This window comes from Bombina bombina, chromosome 5 (genome assembly GCF_027579735.1).
Source record: "Bombina bombina isolate aBomBom1 chromosome 5, aBomBom1.pri, whole genome shotgun sequence".
NCBI classification, from domain to species: Eukaryota; Metazoa; Chordata; class Amphibia; order Anura; family Bombinatoridae; genus Bombina; species Bombina bombina.
The window spans coordinates 1,114,449,202-1,114,468,993 of NC_069503.1; the positions used below are offsets into that span (position 1 = coordinate 1,114,449,202).

Below are 19,792 nucleotides of genomic sequence, written 5' to 3' on the forward strand. Positions count from 1 at the left end.
GGCCAAAACTGAAGAGCTCTGAAAATTGCACGGAGTTCCAAAATATTGATCGGTAATCTCACCTCCTGAGATTCCCAAACTCCTTGTGCTGTCAGAGATCCCCACACAGCTCCCCAACCTGAAAGACTTGCATCTGTTGAAATTACAGTCCAGGTCGGAAGCACAAAAGAAGCCCCCTGAATTAAACGATGGGTGGTCTGTCCACCATGTTAGAGAGTGTCGAACAATCGGTTTTAAAGATATTATTTGAGAAATCTTCGTGTAATCCTTGCACCATTGCTTCAGCATACAGAGCTGAAGAGGTCGCATGTGAAAACGAGCAAAGGGGATCGCGTCCGATGCAGCAGTCATAAGACCTAGAATTTCCATGCATAAGGCTACCGAAGGGAATGATTGTGACTGAAGGTTTCGACAAGCTGCAATCAATTTTAGACGTCTCTTGTCTGTTAAAGACAGAGTCATGGACACTGAATCCATCTGGAAACCCAGAAAGGTTACTCTTGTCTGAGGAATCAATGAACTTTTTGGTAAATTGATCCTCCAACCATGATCTTGAAGAAACAACACAAGTCGATTCGTATGAGATTCTGCTAAATGTAAAGACTGAGCAAGTACCAAGATATCGTCCAAATAAGGAAATACCACAATACCCTGTTCTCTGATTACAGACAGAAGGGCACCGAGAACCTTTGTAAAAATTCTTGGAGCTGTAGCTAGGCCAAACGGCAGAGCCACAAACTGGTAATGCTTGTCCAGAAAAGAGAATCTCAGGAAACTGATAATGATCTGGATGAATCGGAATATGCAGATATGCATCCTGTAAATCTATTGTGGACATATAATTCCCTTGCTGAACAAAAGGCAATATAGTCCTTACAGTTACCATCTTGAACGTTGGTATCCTTACATAACGATTCAATATTTTTAGATCCAGAACTGGTCTGAAGGAATTCTCCTTCTTTGGTACAATGAAGAGATTTGAATAAAACCCCATCCCCTGTTCCGGAACTGGAACTGGCATAATTACTCCAGACAACTCTAGATCTGAAACACATTTCAGAAATGCTCGAGCTTTTACTGGATTTACTGGACACGGGAAAGAAAAAATCTCTTTGCAGGAGGTCTCATCTTGAAACCAATTCTGTACCCTTCTAAAACAATGCTCTGAATCCAAAGATTGTGAACAGAATTGATCCAAATTTCCTTGAAAAAACGTAACCTGCCCCCTACCAGCTGAGCTGGAACGAGGGCCGCACCTTCATGTGGACTTAGAAGCAGGCTTTGCCTTTCTAGCTGGCTTGGATTTATTCCAGACTGGAGATGGTTTCCAAACCGAAACTGCTCCTGAGGATGAAGGATCAGGTTTTTGTTCTTTGTTGAAACGAAAGGAACGAAAACGATTATTAGCCCTGTTTTTACCTTTAGATTTTTTATCCTGTGGTAAAAAAGTTCCTTTCCCACCAGTAACAGTTGAAATAATGGAATCCAACTGAGAACCAAATAATTTGTTACCCTGGAAAGAAATGGAAAGCAAAGTTGATTTAGAAGCCATATCAGCATTCCAAGTTTTTAAGCCATAAAGCTCTTCTAGCTAAGATAGCTAGAGACATAAACCTGACATCAACTCTGATAATATCAAAAATAGCATCACATATAAATTATTAGCATGCTGAAGAAGAATAATAATATCATGAGAATCACGATGTGTTACTTGTTGCGCTAAAGTTTCCAACCAAAAAGTTGAAGCTGCAGCAACATCAGCCAAAGATATAGCAGGTCTAAGAAGATTACCTGAACACAGATAAGCTTTTCTTAGAAAGGATTCAATTTTCCTATCTAGAGGATCTTTAAACGAGAGTACCATCTGACGTAGGAATAGTAGTACGTTTAGCAAGGGTAGAAATAGCCCCATCAACTTTAGGGATCTTGTCCAAAATTCTAATCTGTCAGACGGCACAGGATATAAATGCTTAAAACGTTTAGAAGGAGTAAATGAATTACCCAATTTATCCCATTCCTTGGAAATTACTGCAGAAATAGCATTAGGAACAGGAAAAACTTCTGGAAAAACCACAGGAGCTTTAAAAACCTTATCCAAACGTTTAGAATTAACATCAAGAGGACCAGAATCCTCTATTTCTAAAGCAATTAGTACTTCTTTAAGTAAAGAACGAATAAATTCCATTTTAAATAAATATGAAGATTTATCAGCATCAACCTCTGAGACAGAATCCTCTGAACCAGAGGAATCATCAGAATCAGAATGATGATCTTCATTTAAAAATTCATCTGTAGGGAGAGAAGTTTTAAAAGATTTTTTACGTTTACTAGAAGGAGAAATAACAGACATAGCCTTCTTAATTGATTCTGAAACAAAATCTCTTATATTATCAGGAACATTCTGCACCTTAGATGTTGAAGGAACTGCAACAGGCAATGGTACTTTACTAAAGGAAATATTATCTGCTTTAACAAGTTTGTCATGACAATCAATACAAACAACAGCTGGAGGAATAGCTACCAAAAGTTTACAGCAGATGCACTTAGCTTTGGTAGATTCAGCACTTGACAGCGATTTTCCTGTAGTATCTTCTGACTCAGATGCAACGTGGGACATCTTGCAATATGTAAGAGAAAAAACAACATATATAAAGCAAAATTGATCAAATTCCTTAAAAGACAGTTTCAGGAATGGGAAAAAATGCCAAAAAACAAGCTTCTAGCAACCAGAAGCAATAAAAAATGAGACTAAAATAATGTGGAGACAAAAGCGACGCCCATATTTTTTCGCGCCAAATAAGACGCCCACATTATTTGGCGCCTAAATGCTTTTGGCGCCAAAAATGACGCCACATCCGGAACGCCGACATTTTTGGCGCAAAATAACGTCAAAAAAAATGACGCAACTTCCGGCGACACGTATGACGCCGGAAACGGAAATAGAATTTTTGCGCCAAAAAAATCCGCGCCAAGAATGACGCAATAAAATGAAGCATTTTCAGCCCCCGCGAGCCTAACAGCCCACAGGGAAGAGTCAAATTTTTTGAAGGTAAGAAAAAATTTATTAAATCAAATGCATTATCCCAAATATGAAACTGACTGTCTGAAAATAAGGAAAGTTGAACATTCTGAGTCAAGGCAAATAAATGTTTGAATACATATATTTAGAACTTTATAAACAAAGTGCCCAACCATAGCTTGGAGTGTCACAGAAAATAAGACTTACTTACCCCAGGACACTCATCTACATATAGCAGATAGCCAACCAGTACTGAAACGAGAATCAGTAGAGGTAATGGTATATATAAGAGTATATCGTCGATCTGAAAAGGGAGGTAAGAGATGAATCTCTACGACCGATAACAGAGAACCTATGAAATAGACCCCGTAGAAGGAGATCACTGCATTCAAATAGGCAATACTCTCCTCACATCCCTCTGACATTCACTGCACGCTGAGAGGAAAACCGGGCTCCAACTTGCTGCGGAGCGCATATCAACGTAGAATCTAGCACAAACTTACTTCACCACCTCCATCGGAGGCAAAGTTTGTAAAACTGAATTGTGGGTGTGGTGAGGGGTGTATTTATAGGCATTTTGAGGTTTGGGAAACTTTGCCCCTCCTGGTAGGAATGTATATCCCATACGTCACTAGCTCATGGACTCTTGCTAATTACATGAAAGAAAGGGGGTATTAAATTTGGAATATTTACTTTTTATTTTGGATAATAAAGTTTTTTTTTTAGTAATCTTAGCTTTTTTTTATTTTTTGTAAACAGATTTTTTTATTTTTTGTAATTGTAGTTATTGGAAAGGGGGTAGGGACAGGTAGATAGGAACAGGGGGACAGAGACAGAGGAATAGGGAGATAGCTGAATAGAGGAATAGGGATAGATAGGAATATTTCTTTCATTAAACATTTTGGCCCGTGTATACGGGCTTTACCACTTGTAAACCAATAAATGCATTTGTTTTTTAAATAAAAACAGACAGATTTTTTCTGTTGCCAGTAAAAAACTTTACTTGTTTTTGTTTGCAAAAGCTATAAATAAGGCAAGATATAACCAGATCTATCTTACAGAAAGCATTATGATACCGATTCATGTTTGAAAGCAACTTGCCCATCATTGTCTACTGATTTTTCATTACCTCTCTCTATAAGCTCAGCGTTTACCAGTCAGTAGTTGTAGGTGTCCTCAATGGCTTTAAAACAGCAATAATTGCTTTTTTTCCTCTCTTGCCCTGGAAGTATAAATTTAAACCAGATCTGGCATGCTCCTGAAATGCAGTGCTTTACAAGTTACTGTAAATGTGCTAGTTTATGAATAGCTGCTCTCACACAGACACATGAAATTAAGGCTTCGTGCAAGAGTCAGCAGTTGATTATGGCGTACAATTTGTGAGCTTATTAAAAAAGGATGAGACCGGAGCAATGGGAGAAAGTTTTGGAGGCAAGGATATTTAATTTTTTATTAGATCTTTAGATTACAGAAATTGTTACAATCCGGGAACATGAAGAAGAATGTAGTTTCTAGAGAGTGTTTAGATATTATAAATTGGGTTATTATCCAGGGGGGAGCAAATTTACATATTGGCAACTTGCTTCCTAGTTAAAAGAAATTAGATGATAGACTTGCAGTGATCTGAAAGCAAAGAAAAGTAGTAAACTGGTATGTACATCACATTAAGTGCCCTTTATTTTGTTTAACTCTTTAATAATATTTGTAATAACTGATAAGAAAAGAACGATATCAGAACTTATTTTTCTTATAAATCCATCCGGTCCTTTGTGATAAGTTTAATTTGAAACAGTGACTGCATCTTTCTGCTTGAAAGGCTAAGAAAACTTATGAAATTTTATAATAACCATTGTAATTTTTTTATAATATTATATCTCTTCTCTAGAATAAAACTATAAGTACTAGTTGTATATATGTTGTGTGTGTGTATCTTTTATAATAAAGTAGAATCTCAATTATCCGGAACTCAAGAAACCGGAAAAAAAAAAATGTTAGAGCATAAAATTTTAGAGCATAAATGTGAGCATAAATGTGCTAAAGAATCAGTCCGGATCTCTTTAAACAGCAGTAGCTGTGGTAGCTGCATTAAATAGAGCGATAGACGCACTTATCTGCACCTCTGCACTTACGATTGCATCAGCTGATTGAGCCGTTCTGGGAATTTGTTATTGATTAAGCATCCTGTTGAAGCCTCATACGATACGTATATCCTGCCTAGTGTGCGCCTCTAACCAGCTCCTGCCCATTTGATCCATTATAGAACTAGTTAGACATATTTTTAATAGTGACTCTCAAGCAACCAGGAATACACTTATCCGGAATATACCGATCCCCATGGGTGCCGTTTAATTGAGATTCTACTGTATTAGATCTCTTTTCTAGAGTAAAACTATAAGTAAGTACTAGTGGTATGTTGTGTGTGTGTGTGTAATTATTTTTTATAATACTACATATCTATAATAGAGTAAAACTATAAGTAAGTATTAGTGGTATGTTGTGTGTGTGTGTGTAATTATTTTTTATAATACTACATATCTGTCCTAGAGTAAAACTATAAGTACTAGTGATATATATGTTGTATGTGTAATTATCCTTTATAATATATATATTTTCTAGAATAAAACTATAAGTACTAATTGTATATATGTTGTATGTATGTATCTAATTATCCTTCTTGTCTTAGCTATCAAAATAAACAAACAAATAATTAATATTAATTGGGTGCAGATTACATAATATCATAAACATAATCTTTATAAATAAATAAAGTACTAAAATAAATGAAATACCAGACATGACCCTCAAGTAGAAACAAAGGACACATAATTGGAACCATCATCCCTATATTCAATCTGAAAAAGGAAATCCTTAGGTTATTCCCTCACATTCAACACAATATGTGTTAATATCTCTGAAGGTCACACGGCACAAACAAAATGCTTACCATAATTAGATTATATCCACGGCCATCACACTGGATTTCATGACAGCTTTTTGTTTTGCCTCAATACGTTGGCTACAAATAACTGAGTATTGTAAAAAGTCATTTTTTTTTACTCAAGGTGACACTTTGTATAAAATTTGCTATTTGCCTTTTTTACAACAATAAACAAACATGCCTTGGGGGAAGGCATCATTTGTAAGTGAACCACAAACAGAGAAGTGCATGTTGGGTACTTAACCTCCTTAGTTTTATTCTTATAATTTAACTGAATGTCTTTAAAAGGCTAAATGTTGCTTCTATATTACTCAATGTACTGAAAAGCCGAAAATTGTAGAGAACCAACAGCCAAATTTGATAGATTGACAGTCAGACAATAATATAAAATAAATAATATTAAAGGGACACTAAACCCATTTTTTTTTCTTTTGTGATTCAGATAGAGCATGCAATTTTAAGCAACTTTCTAATTTACTCCTATTATCAATGTGCCTTCGTTCTCTTGCTATCTTTATTTGAAAAAGAAGGCATCTAAGATATTTTCTTGGTTTAGGACCCCGGACAGCACGTGTTTATTGGTGGGTGAATTTATCTACCAATCAGCAAGAACACCACAGGTTGTTCATCAAAAATAGTCCGGCATCTAAACTTACATTATTGCTTTTCAAATAAAGATACCTAAAGAATGAAGAATATTTTATAATAGGAGTAAATTAAAAAGTTGCTTAAAATTGCATGCTCTATCTGAATCACAAAAGAAAAAATTTGGGTTCAGTGTCCCTTTAACTAGAATTCAAGTTTGTGCAAAACTCATCGCAAGGAACAAATTGTGCACAGGCTGTGATTCATCAGCCAATAGAATGAGAGCTGCTAAAATCCTATTGGCTGTTCAAATCAGCCAATAGAATTTTAGCAGCTCTCATTCTATTGGCGGATTCAAATTTTTCAGCCAATAGGAATGCAAGGGATGCTATCTTTGATTGCGTACCCTGCATTGAAGATTTAGTGTACGGCGGCGACCATATGAAGAGGATGCTCCGCGCCGGATGTCGTCAGGATGGACCCGCTCCGCGCTGCCGGGATCAAGAGAGAAGATGCAGCCTGGATGAAGATTGAAGAGGCCGCCTGGACGAAGACTTCTCGCCACTTGGATGAGGACTTTGCGGCCGGGATGAAGATTGAAGAGGCCGTCTGGATAAAGACTTCTTGGGATGAGGACTTCTCCGCCGGGATGAAGATCGTTCAAGCAGGACTTCAAAAACTAAGTGGATCGTCGGGGGTTAGTGTTAGGTTTTTTTTAAGAGTTTTTGGGGTGGGTTTTATTTTTAGATTAGGGTTTGGGCAGCAAAAGAGCCAAATGCCCTTTTAAGGGCAATGGGTAGCTTAGGTTTTTTAAGATAGTTTTTTTTTTTGTGGGTTTTAGGGGTGGGGGTTTGTAATGTTAGTGGGTATTTATATATTTTTTTCAGAAAAAGAGCTGATATCTTTAGGGCAATGCCCTACAAAAGGCCCTTTTAAGGGCCATTGGTAGTTTATTCTAGAGAAGGCTTTTTATTTTGGGGTGTTTTTTTTTTTTTTTTTAATGGGTATTAGAATAGGAATACTATTTGATCATTTGTTTATTTTCTGTAATATATCTTTTTAGGGGGTGTTTGTTTTTTCAAGGAAAAAGAGCTATTATCTTTAGGACAATGCCCTACAAAAGGCCCTTTTTGGGGTGTTTTTTTTTTTTTTTTTAAAGGGTATTAGAAAAGGAATATTTTTATTATTTTGGATTTTTTTTTTGTAATGATAGGTTTTTTATGGTTTGCAATTTTAGGTTTTAGTGTAAGGGCAGCTTAGGTTTTATTTCACAGGTAAGTTTGTATTTATTGTATATAGGTAGTAAGTAAAGAGTTAATAACTATTTACTAACTAGTCTACCTAGCTAAAATACAAACTTACCTGTGAAATAAAATAACTATTAGTTATATTGTAGCTAGCTTAGGTTTTATTTCACAGGTAAGTATGTATTTAGTTTTAAATAAAAGGTATTATTTAGTTAAATAAATTTCGCTCTATTCTAATTATGTTAAAGTTAGGGGGTGTTAGGGTTACGTTAGGTTTAGGGGTTAATCGTTTAATTTAGGTTGTTGCGATGTGGGGGGGGGGGGCTGGCGGTTTAGGGGTTAATAGGTTTATTTAGTTAATTGTAAGTTTAATTTAGCTCTATTTTAATTATGTTAAATTTAGGGGGTGTTAGGGTTACATTAGGGTTAGGGGATAATAGTTTAATTTAAGTTGTTGTTGATGTGAGGGGCTGGCGGTTTAGTGGTTAATAGGTTTATTTAGTGGTAGTGATGTGGGAGGATAGATGTTTAGGGGTTAATAACTATTTAGTTGTGGCGATGTTGGGGAGCAGCAGAATAGGGGTTAATAAATTTACTATAGCGTGGGCAATGTTAGGGTGTGGCAGAATACGGGTTAATAACTTTAGTATAGTGGTGGCGATATTGGGAGCGGCAGATTAGGAGTTAATACTTTTTTTAGGTGGTGGCGATATCGGGACAAGCAGATTAGGGGTTATTAACTGTAGGCAGGCGTCGGCGATGTCGGGGGCAGCAGATTAGCATTCCCCAGTTTTGTATAACCAACACAGTTATAATAATTTTACCTCTGTGATTACCTTGTATCTAAGCCTCTGCCGACTGCACCCTTATACCAGTTCTTTTGACAGACTTGCATTTTAGCCAATCAGTGCTCACTCCAGGGTAACTTCATGTGCATGAGCTCAATGTTATCTATATGAAACACATGAACTAATGCCCTCTAGTGGTGAAAAACTGTCAAAATGCTTTGAGATTAGAGGCGGCTTTCAAGGGCTAAGAAATTAGCATATGCACCTCCTAGGTTTAGCTTTCAACTAAGAATACAAAGAAACAAAGCAAAATTGGTGATAAAAGTAAATTGGAAAGATGTTTAAAATGACATGCCCTATCTGAATCATGAAAAAAAATTGGACTTGACTGTCCCTTTTACATTTCTTTTTTATCAATTTAGAAAATGCAAAGTGACCGAACATAAGAGGACCAGCATCAATTATAGGTACACTTGCACACAGTTTTTTAAGGAACTCGGCAGGTACGTTATTCCAAACATTTTGGAGAATACATTTGAGTCCAATAAGATGCCAAGTCCTCGCTGAGAACTGTAATTCTCAGCACTGAAGATGCAATGAATTCTGACCAAATCCCCAACTCCATTTGAAGAAACACAGCCCCAAACTTTCAAGGAACCTCCACCATGCTTCACTGTTGCCTGTATACACTCATTCTTGTACCACTCTCTAGCACTTTGGTGTACAAACTGCCTTCTGCTAGAGCCAAGTATTTAAAATTTTGACTCATCAGCCAGAGTACCAGCTGCCATTTTTCTGCACCGCATGTTCCTGTGTTTTCATGTATAGTTGAGTCACTTGGCCATGGCCACTTCGACAAGTCTTCTCCTGATAGTAAATGGCTGAACCAGGGTCCCACTGGCTTCTGCCAATTTAGAGGTGATGGCACTGCTGGACATCTTCTAATTGTGAAGGAAAGTAAGAATATGTCTCTCAGCTGCAGCACTAAGTTTTATTAGTTGGCTGCTGCATCTACGGTCCTCAAAGTTGCCTATTTATTTGTGCTTCTTCAGAAGAGTTTGGACAGCACATCTGGAAACCCCTATCTGCCTGGGGAGAGACCTTGCTAATGCCGTATACATACCTTGTGTCTTGTTTATGTGCTCATTTATTATACTCATACGCAAGCACATGAACAATTAATTTTTTTATGAGATTACTTGTGTCTGTAATTTTCATATGTTTAATATACACCAGTACTGTATACATATACCTATATTTAAATTTAAAATAATCTAAGGCCTAGCACACTAGACTAAATATGAAATATATGTGTAATAACTGTACTGATGAACTTAATATGTTTGACAAAATGTGTTTAGAACAAATTACATGTTTATTATAGGTATACAATGTATGGAGATTCTGAAATGACTAATACATAGCTAAATAAATTGTACTCTGACTTATCAGTTATGTTTTTATGCACTCAATTATTAATATATGTTCACTGATGATGGAATATATCTATATTAAATAGTCAATAAGACGTGTGTATATATATATATATATATATATATATATATATATATAATAATTAATTACAACCGACGTCCACTTTTACTTACATGATAATGTTATGATATAAAAAATATATATACATATATATATATATATATATATATATATATATATATATATATATATATATATATATATATATATATATATATATATATATATAATATACACACACACACACATATATATATACACACACACACATACAGGTATGACAGGGTTTTTTGTTTCGTTTTTAAACATCCCTTGAATACAGTGGGCTTTTTGAGAACAACACATGGTTTGACACAAGATAAACATGCGTCTTTAACATAGATTGAGATGATAACATTGGACATATGAATAGCAAACAGAATAAAACACTTACTTGTTTTATATTTTTCTCTCCAGTAGTAAGCAATGATTTAGACTTATCTGCTATTTTCTGTGGAATAAAAAAATAAAACAAATGTCATTTATATTCCCATTGATTTTTCATTACATGAGAGAAGTGAAAAATATATCTCCAGGGAACATGGTTTCCAGGAAATTTCACATTATTGAAATGCAAGCATCCTTAAAAATGGCAAATATTTTATTTAAAATGTTTTGCACTCACATATATCTCTGGTGCTACAGGGCAATCCAGGACTGGTAAACACGAATACAGATTAAAAGATGAGAAACCAACACAATTTCTATGCAAATTGCTCTTTTAAACATCCCCTTAACTTCAGTGAAAGTAGGGGAAGGAAAGAACATATTCTGCTCCAATGTATATAAAAATAACATACTGCTGGTTATTGTAGTAGCGGGGGCGGGAAAGACTAAACTGATGCATAACTGATAAATTGATTTCTTTCAGGACGGCGAGTCCACATGATCAACACATGTGGACTTTCCTGTCCACCAGGAGGAGGTAAAATACATTCTAGAGCTTTGCCCCACCCCATATTCTATATTTCCAGCACTCCCCTAATCCTACTTTAACATAAGGCCAAATAGAGAAGAAAAACTAGAAATAAATGAAAGGATCAAAGCAGAAGAAGACATGCAAAGCAAGTCTTCCCACCAACTACATTATAATAAAAATGGTGGGGATCATGGACTCTCACCATCCTGAAATAAATCAGTTTATTAATTAAGCTTTTTTTTTTTTTTACACATGATGGTGTTAAGTTCACAAGATCTCATGTGGAATCCAATACTCAAGCAGAAGTCTACAAAACAACCATGAAAGGGAAGGGCAAATACAGGAAGAAATGCGGGTTACTAATAAGCCACCATGGTTGACAGCCTCTGCTGTTACATAAAAATTAAAATGGGGGGGGGACTTCTGGACAGCAGTCATCTTAGGTTGCAATATTTGGAGCAGTTCTTAGCCTGTGAGTTAATTTATTCAAAATCTATGGCATTTGGAAACATCTAGGATCTGGACCTTCAGATCCTAATTTATGAGAAGATACTGCTTCAATTGAGTCCTCCAACGTGCAACTCCGCAGCCCTTATATACCGGAGACCATCCTGAGGCCTTCGCCTCCATATCAACCCCCAGGCAGGTATCGCTGAATGCCTGCTGTAACGCAGACTTAAGAATAAGCTGCAACTGAATCTCCTGGGTGATTTACTACATTTCAGAGCTGTACCGACTACCCAGTTCCTATACTAAAAATGTTGGACTTTGCAAGATTTAATGGGAAATTATGAACACAAATTGTGCTATAGGCTCGACCGCCTTCTGTCTCTTATGGAGGAGACTCATGTAGGAGTGGCAATATTGGCTCATGAAGCAGAAATAGGTGTGGAGCGTGTGAACCAGTTCAATCTGGTATGATAGGGTTTACTTCTCCCTTTGTCCTCTTCCTCTGGGGATGCCGCCGGCCACCGGGGGGCAATGAGGATGAGGTGACTGCTGCGTAGGGACCAGCAGAGTATATTAAACAGTGCGGCCAGTTTCAAGAGACCTCAGTCTCCGCAACTGAAGTGTTTTGCTACCTGATCTCCTCATTAGCTCCTCAGGACTGGTTAGGATTTGCGGTAACACATACTGTACATCCTCCCTGGCTAATGATGTTCTTATGCTGCAATACTATGGATTTAGAGTGGGCTCCTGTAATCCCTGCTTACAGCATGACATACAGCCTCTATCTGGAGGGGCTAACTTGCAGAGTGATTTCATCCGATCCTGGCAAGCATAATATGGAGGTCAGAGAGGAAAGCTATTCCCTGGTGTACTTTATTCCCCATGGGTAAGACAGCATAGACATGTTCCTCTGTTTGGAGCATGGCAGATTTGCTCACACAGAACCAGTGTTGGGTAGACATGATTCTATTGCTGAGACTCATCTTTGTGTAACTAAATCCTAAAATTCTGATGATGGCCCCGTAGCCTGATATGACTGTTTTCTAATATGTTTATTACTGACAGTATGCTAACAGTCAATAATTTATCTAATGGTACACACTACTATATATGTGCAATGTGTGTCATGTATTACATTATTTATCCTAGATGCCAACCGTTATAATAGAAAGGATATTTATCTTGAGCATATGGACATTTCCTGAGTCAGGTCTGTTTACTAAGCCCTCTCTAGAGTCCCACTGTTATACTGTTATACGTACTTTAAGGAAGCACATTGTGGTTCATATAGGTTTTAGCTTTGCTGTTGCTCTGTGTGTATATTTGTCCTATATTGTCTATATAATATGTGTACAGGGATCCTATAACTCAAATTTTTATTGTGGGGCTGTATTTACTGCGCACTTGCTGAACAATATAATATTTATTCTTCATAGTTGAACTGTTCCTCAAATAACTCAATGTAGCCATTAGTATACTGGATATTGCATAGATAGCGCTATGAGCTCAAGAGTGACCCCTATTTTTTAAAATTATTATTTCTCTCCAAATCCTCATTTCAGTTAAACCGTTGTCTCTAGAGGCCCAGAAAACAGAATTTATGTTTACCTGATAAATTTCTTTCTCCAACGGTGTGTCCGGTCCACGGCGTCATCCTTACTTGTGGGATATTCTCTTCCCCAACAGGAAATGGCAAAGAGCCCAGCAAAGCTGGTCACATGATCCCTCCTAGGCTCCGCCTACCCCAGTCATTCGACCGACGTTAAGGAGGAATATTAGCATAGGAGAAACCATATGGTACCGTGGTGACTGTAGTTAAAGAAAATAAATTATCAGACCTGATTAAAAAAACCAGGGCGGGCCGTGGACCGGACACACCGTTGGAGAAAGAAATTTATCAGGTAAACATAAATTCTGTTTTCTCCAACATAGGTGTGTCCGGTCCACGGCGTCATCCTTACTTGTGGGAACCAATACCAAAGCTTTAGGACACGGATGAAGGGAGGGAGCAAATCAGGTCACCTAAATGGAAGGCACCACGGCTTGCAAAACCTTTCTCCCAAAAATAGCCTCAGAAGAAGCAAAAGTATCAAACTTGTAAAATTTGGTAAAAGTGTGCAGTGAAGACCAAGTCGCTGCCCTACATATCTGATCAACAGAAGCCTCGTTCTTGAAGGCCCTCTCAAAAACAAGTGCGCAACACCGGCGCGAAAATGAGACTCTGCCTATGCTTTGGGAAAGCCCCTAAAGAATAAGGTGTCTAAAACAGTGCCTGCCGATATTATTATATCAAAATACCCAGAATAAATGATTCCTCAAGGCTAAATAAGTGTTAATATCAATCGATTTAGCCCAAAAAAAGGTCTACAGTCTAAATAAGCCCTTGTGAAGCCCTTATTTACAATCGTAATAAACATGGCTTACCGGATCCCATAGGGAAAATGACAGCTTCCAGCATTACATCGTCTTGTTAGAATGTGTCATACCTCAAGCAGCAAAGGACTGCAAACTGTTCCCCCAACTGAAGTTAATTGCTCTCAACAGTCCTGTGTGGAACAGCCATGGATTTTAGTTACGGTTGCTAAAATCATTTTCCTCATACAAACAGAATTCTTCATCTCTTTTCTGTTTCTGAGTAAATAGTACGTACCAGCACTATTTGAAAATAACAAACTCTTGATTGAATAATGAAAAACTACAGTTAAACACTAAAAAACTCTAAGCCATCTCCGTGGAGATGTTGCCTGTACAACGGCAAAGAGAATGACTGGGGTAGGCGGAGCCTAGGAGGGATCATGTGACCAGCTTTGCTGGGCTCTTTGCCATTTCCTGTTGGGGAAGAGAATATCCCACAAGTAAGGATGACGCCGTGGACCGGACACACCTATGTTGGAGAAAAGGCTGATACAAGATAAGTAATACTATTCCTGAATGCTGAGAGATAAATATGTTTAGAAGTGTTGATGCAATATCCTAATAGAGAATATACAACTTATATAATCTGTTTGAAACCTAAAAGCTTTATATGTGTTACTCAATGTAGGGATACACATACAATAATTTTTCATTATCCCGAGGGGCCCAGAAAGGGCCGGTAAAAGATAAATAACCCTATCTTTGAATATTATTTTACTGAGCTATAATTCCTATACCTGGTATCCACATAGTGAGTTTTGCGATTTTAAACAAAAAAAAATAATGTTTGGTACCTATAGCTTTTGCTATCGTACAGTTACTTGTTATATAAATGGTTCATAATGTATTCCTACTATGGAAATAGTGGGATATACAGTACTGAAGTTAAGAGCTTACATGCCTGATACTATATACTATACCCAGGCTCTAGAAATCAAGGAGTTTTTTTATTATATATATATATATATATATATATATATATATATATATATATATATATATATATATATATATATATATATATATAAATAAATGTCAATCAAGGGTCCAAGAGTGGCCCTATTACTACTTAAATCTTACTAGTCCATTTTGCTTTCCTTTGAACTTTGACTTTTCTGGACCCACCCGTGGCCCTGGCAGTCATAGGAGGTGTGACCGAGTAGTAAAGGTCCAAAAGTGGCCTGTTTCACCTAAAAACCATCAGCTTAAATAGTTTAGACAATTGAGGTAAAAAACTTATAAATTATGCTTACCTGATAATTTTCTTTTCTTCAGATGGAGAGAGTCCACAGCTGCATTCATTAGTTTTGGGAATTTAGAACCTGACCACCAGGAGGAGGCAAAGACACCCCAGCCAAAGGCTTAAATACTCCTCCCACTTCCCTCATCCCCCAGTCATTCTGCCGAGGAACAAGGAACAGTAGAAGAAACATCAGGGTGAAAAGGTGCCAGAAGAACAAAAAAATTGTGGCTGCCCCATATAAAAACACGGGTGGGGAGCTGTGGACTGTTTCCATCTGAAGAAAAGAAAATGATCAGGTAAGCATAATTTATGTTTTTCTTCATAAATGGAAAGAGTCCACAGCTGCATTCATTACTTTTGGGAAACAATAGCCAAGCTATAGAGGACGCTGAATGCAAAAACAGAATTTATGTTTACCTGATAAATTACTTTCTCCAACGGTGTGTCCGGTCCACGGCGTCATCCTTACTTGTGGGATATTCTCTTCCCCAACAGGAAATGGCAAAGAGCCCAGCAAAGCTGGTCACATGATCCCTCCTAGGCTCCGCCTACCCCAGTCATTCGACCGACGTTAAGGAGGAATATTTGCATAGGAGAAACCATATGAAACCGTGGTGACTGTAGTTAAAGAAAATAAATTATCAGACCTGATTAAAAAACCAGGGCGGGCCGTGGACCGGACACACCGTTGGAGAAAGTAATTTATCAGGTAAACATAAATTCTGTTTTCTCCAACATAGGTGTGTCCGGTCCACGGCGTCATCCTTACTTGTGGGAACCAATACCAAAGCTTTAGGACACGGATGATGGGAGGGAGCAAATCAGGTCACCTAGATGGAAGGCACCACGGCTTGCAAAACCTTTCTCCCAAAAATAGCCTCAGAAGAAGCAAAAGTATCAAACTTGTAAAATTTGGTAAAAGTGTGCAGTGAAGACCAAGTCGCTGCCCTACATATCTGATCAACAGAAGCCTCGTTCTTGAAGGCCCATGTGGAAGCCACAGCCCTAGTGGAATGAGCTGTGATTCTTTCGGGAGGCTGCCGTCCGGCAGTCTCGTAAGCCAATCTGATGATGCTTTTAATCCAAAAAGAGAGAGAGGTAGAAGTTGCTTTTTGACCTCTCCTTTTACCGGAATAAACAACAAACAAGGAAGATGTTTGTCTAAAATCCTTTGTAGCATCTAAATAGAATTTTAGAGTGCGAACAACATCCAAATTGTGCAACAAACGTTCCTTCTTCGAAACTGGTTTCGGACACAGAGAAGGTACGATAATCTCCTGGTTAATGTTTTTGTTAGAAACAACTTTTGGAAGAAAACCAGGTTTAGTACGTAAAACCACCTTATCTGCATGGAACACCAGATAAGGAGGAGAACACTGCAGAGCAGATAATTCTGAAACTCTTCTAGCAGAAGAAATTGCAACCAAAAACAAAACTTTCCAAGATAATAACTTAATATCAACGGAATGTAAGGGTTCAAACGGAACCCCCTGAAGAACTGAAAGAACTAAGTTGAGACTCCAAGGAGGAGTCAAAGGTTTGTAAACAGGCTTGATTCTAACCAGAGCCTGAACAAAGGCTTGAACATCTGGCACAGCTGCCAGCTTTTTGTGAAGTAACACAGACAAGGCAGAAATCTGTCCCTTCAGGGAACTTGCAGATAATCCTTTTTCCAATCCTTCTTGAAGGAAGGATAGAATCTTAGGAATCTTAACCTTGTCCCAAGGGAATCCTTTAGATTCACACCAACAGATATATTTTTTCCAAATTTTGTGGTAAATCTTTCTAGTTACAGGCTTTCTGGCCTGAACAAGAGTATCGATAACAGAATCTGAGAACCCTCGCTTCGATAAGATCAAGCGTTCAATCTCCAAGCAGTCAGCTGGAGTGAGACCAGATTCGGATGTTCGAACGGACCTTGAACAAGAAGGTCTCGTCTCAAAGGTAGCTTCCATGGTGGAGCCGATGACATATTCACCAGATCTGCATACCAAGTCCTGCGTGGCCACGCAGGAGCTATCAAGATCACCGACGCCCTTTCCTTCCTGGCTACCAGCCTGGGGATGAGAGGAAACGGCGGGAATACATAAGCTAGTTTGAAGGTCCAAGGTGCTACTAGTGCATCCACTAGAGCCGCCTTGGGATCCCTGGATCTGGACCCGTAGCAAGGAACTTTGAAGTTCTGACGAGAGGCCATCAGATCCATGTCTGGAATGCCCCACAGTTGAGTGACTTGGGCAAAGATTTCCGGATGGAGTTCCCACTCCCCCGGATGCAATGTCTGACGACTCAGAAAATCCGCTTCCCAATTTTCCACTCCTGGGATGTGGATAGCAGACAGGTGGCAGGAGTGAGACTCCGCCCATAGAATGATTTTGGTCACTTCTTCCATCGCCAGGGAACTCCTTGTTCCCCCCTGATGGTTGATGTACGCAACAGTTGTCATGTTGTCTGATTGAAACCGTATGAACTTGGCCCTCGCTAGCTGAGGCCAAGCCTTGAGAGCATTGAATATCGCTCTCAGTTCCAGAATATTTATCGGTAGAAGAGATTCTTCCCGAGACCAAAGACCCTGAGCTTTCAGGGATCCCCAGACCGCGCCCCAGCCCATCAGACTGGCGTCGGTCGTGACAATGACCCACTCTGGTCTGCGGAAGGTCATCCCTTGTGACAGGTTGTCCAGGGACAGCCACCAACGGAGTGAGTCTCTGGTCCTCTGATTTACTTGTATCCTCGGAGACAAGTTTGTATAGTCCCCATTCCACTGACTGAGCATGCACAGTTGTAATGGTCTTAGATGAATGCGCGCAAAAGGAACTATGTCCATTGCCGCTACCATCAAACCTATCACTTCCATGCACTGCGCTATGGAAGGAAGAGGAACGGAATGAAGTATCCGACAAGAGTCTAGAAGTTTTGTTTTTCTGGCCTCTGTCAGAAAAATCCTCATTTCTAAGGAGTCTATTATTGTCCCCAAGAAGGGAACCCTTGTTGACGGAGATAGAGAACTCTTTTCCACGTTCACTTTCCATCCGTGAGATCTGAGAAAGGCCAGGACAATGTCCGTGTGAGCCTTTGCTTGAGGAAGGGACGACGCTTGAATCAGAATGTCGTCCAAGTAAGGTACTACAGCAATGCCCCTTGGTCTTAGCACAGCTAGAAGGGACCCTAGTACCTTTGTGAAAATCCTTGGAGCAGTGGCTAATCCGAAAGGAAGCGCCACGAACTGGTAATGCTTGTCCAGGAATGCGAACCTTAGGAACCGATGATGTTCCTTGTGGATAGGAATATGTAGATACGCATCCTTTAAATCCACCGTGGTCATGAATTGACCTTCCTGGATGGAAGGAAGAATTGTTCGAATGGTTTCCATTTTGAACGATGGAACCTTGAGAAACTTGTTTAAGATCTTGAGATCTAAGATTGGTCTGAACGTTCCCTCTTTTTTGGGAACTATGAACAAATTGGAGTAGAACCCCATCCCTTGTTCTCCTAATGGAACAGGATGAATCACTCCCATTTTTAACAGGTCTTCTACACAACGTAAGAATGCCTGTCTTTTTATGTGGTCTGAAGACAACTGAGACCTGTGGAACCTCCCCCTTGGGGGAAGCCCCTTGAATTCCAGAAGATAACCTTGGGAGACTATTTTTAGCGCCCAAGGATCCAGAACATCTCTTGCCCAAGCCCGAGCGAAGAGAGAGAGTCTGCCCCCCACCAGATCCGGTCCCGGATCGGGGGCCAACATTTCATGCTGTCTTGGTAGCAGTGGCAGGTTTCTTGGCCTGCTTTCCCTTGTTCCAGCCTTGCATTGGTCTCCAAGCTGGCTTGGCTTGAGAAGTATTACCCTCTTGCTTAGAGGACGTAGCACTTTGGGCTGGTCCGTTTCTACGAAAGGGACGAAAATTAGGTTTATTTTTGGCCTTGAAAGGCCGATCCTGAGGAAGGGCATGGCCCTTACCCCCAGTGATATCAGAGATAATCTCTTTCAAGTCAGGGCCAAACAGCGTTTTCCCCTTGAAAGGAATGTTAAGTAGCTTGTTCTTGGAAGACGCATCAGCTGACCAAGATTTCAACCAAAGCGCTCTGCGCGCCACAATAGCAAACCCAGAATTCTTAGCCGCTAACCTAGCCAATTGCAAAGTGGCGTCTAGGGTGAAAGAATTAGCCAATTTGAGAGCATTGATTCTGTCCATAATCTCCTCATAAGGAGGAGAATCACTATCGACCGCCTTTACCAGCTCATCGAACCAGAAACACGCGGCTGTAGTGACAGGGACAATGCATGAAATTGGTTGTAGAAGGTAACCCTGCTGAACAAACATCTTTTTAAGTAAACCTTCTAATTTTTTATCCATAGGATCTTTGAAAGCACAACTATCTTCTATGGGTATAGTGGTGCGTTTGTTTAAAGTGGAAACCGCTCCCTCGACCTTGGGGACTGTCTGCCATAAGTCCTTTCTGGGGTCGACCATAGGAAACAATTTTTTAAATATGGGGGGAGGGACGAAAGGAATACCGGGCCTTTCCCATTCTTTATTTACAATGTCCGCCACCCGCTTGGGTATAGGAAAAGCTTCTGGGAGCCCCGGGACCTCTAGGAACTTGTCCATTTTACATAGTTTCTCTGGGATGATCAACTTGTCACAATCATC

The 19,792-nt window shown here is 39.1% G+C and overlaps 1 protein-coding gene across 3 annotated transcripts in view; it reads right to left on the minus strand.

The window, feature by feature from the left end:
- The window catches only part of TSNARE1 (t-SNARE domain containing 1), a 1,244,582-nt gene that overhangs the window by 307,955 nt on the left and 916,835 nt on the right, over positions 1-19,792 (minus strand). For all 3 annotated transcript variants that reach the window (XM_053715403.1, XM_053715402.1, XM_053715404.1), the window contains one exon: positions 10,505-10,561. In XM_053715403.1, the coding sequence (XP_053571378.1) occupies positions 10,505-10,561 (57 nt within the window). The remainder of the gene's footprint in view (positions 1-10,504; positions 10,562-19,792) is intronic.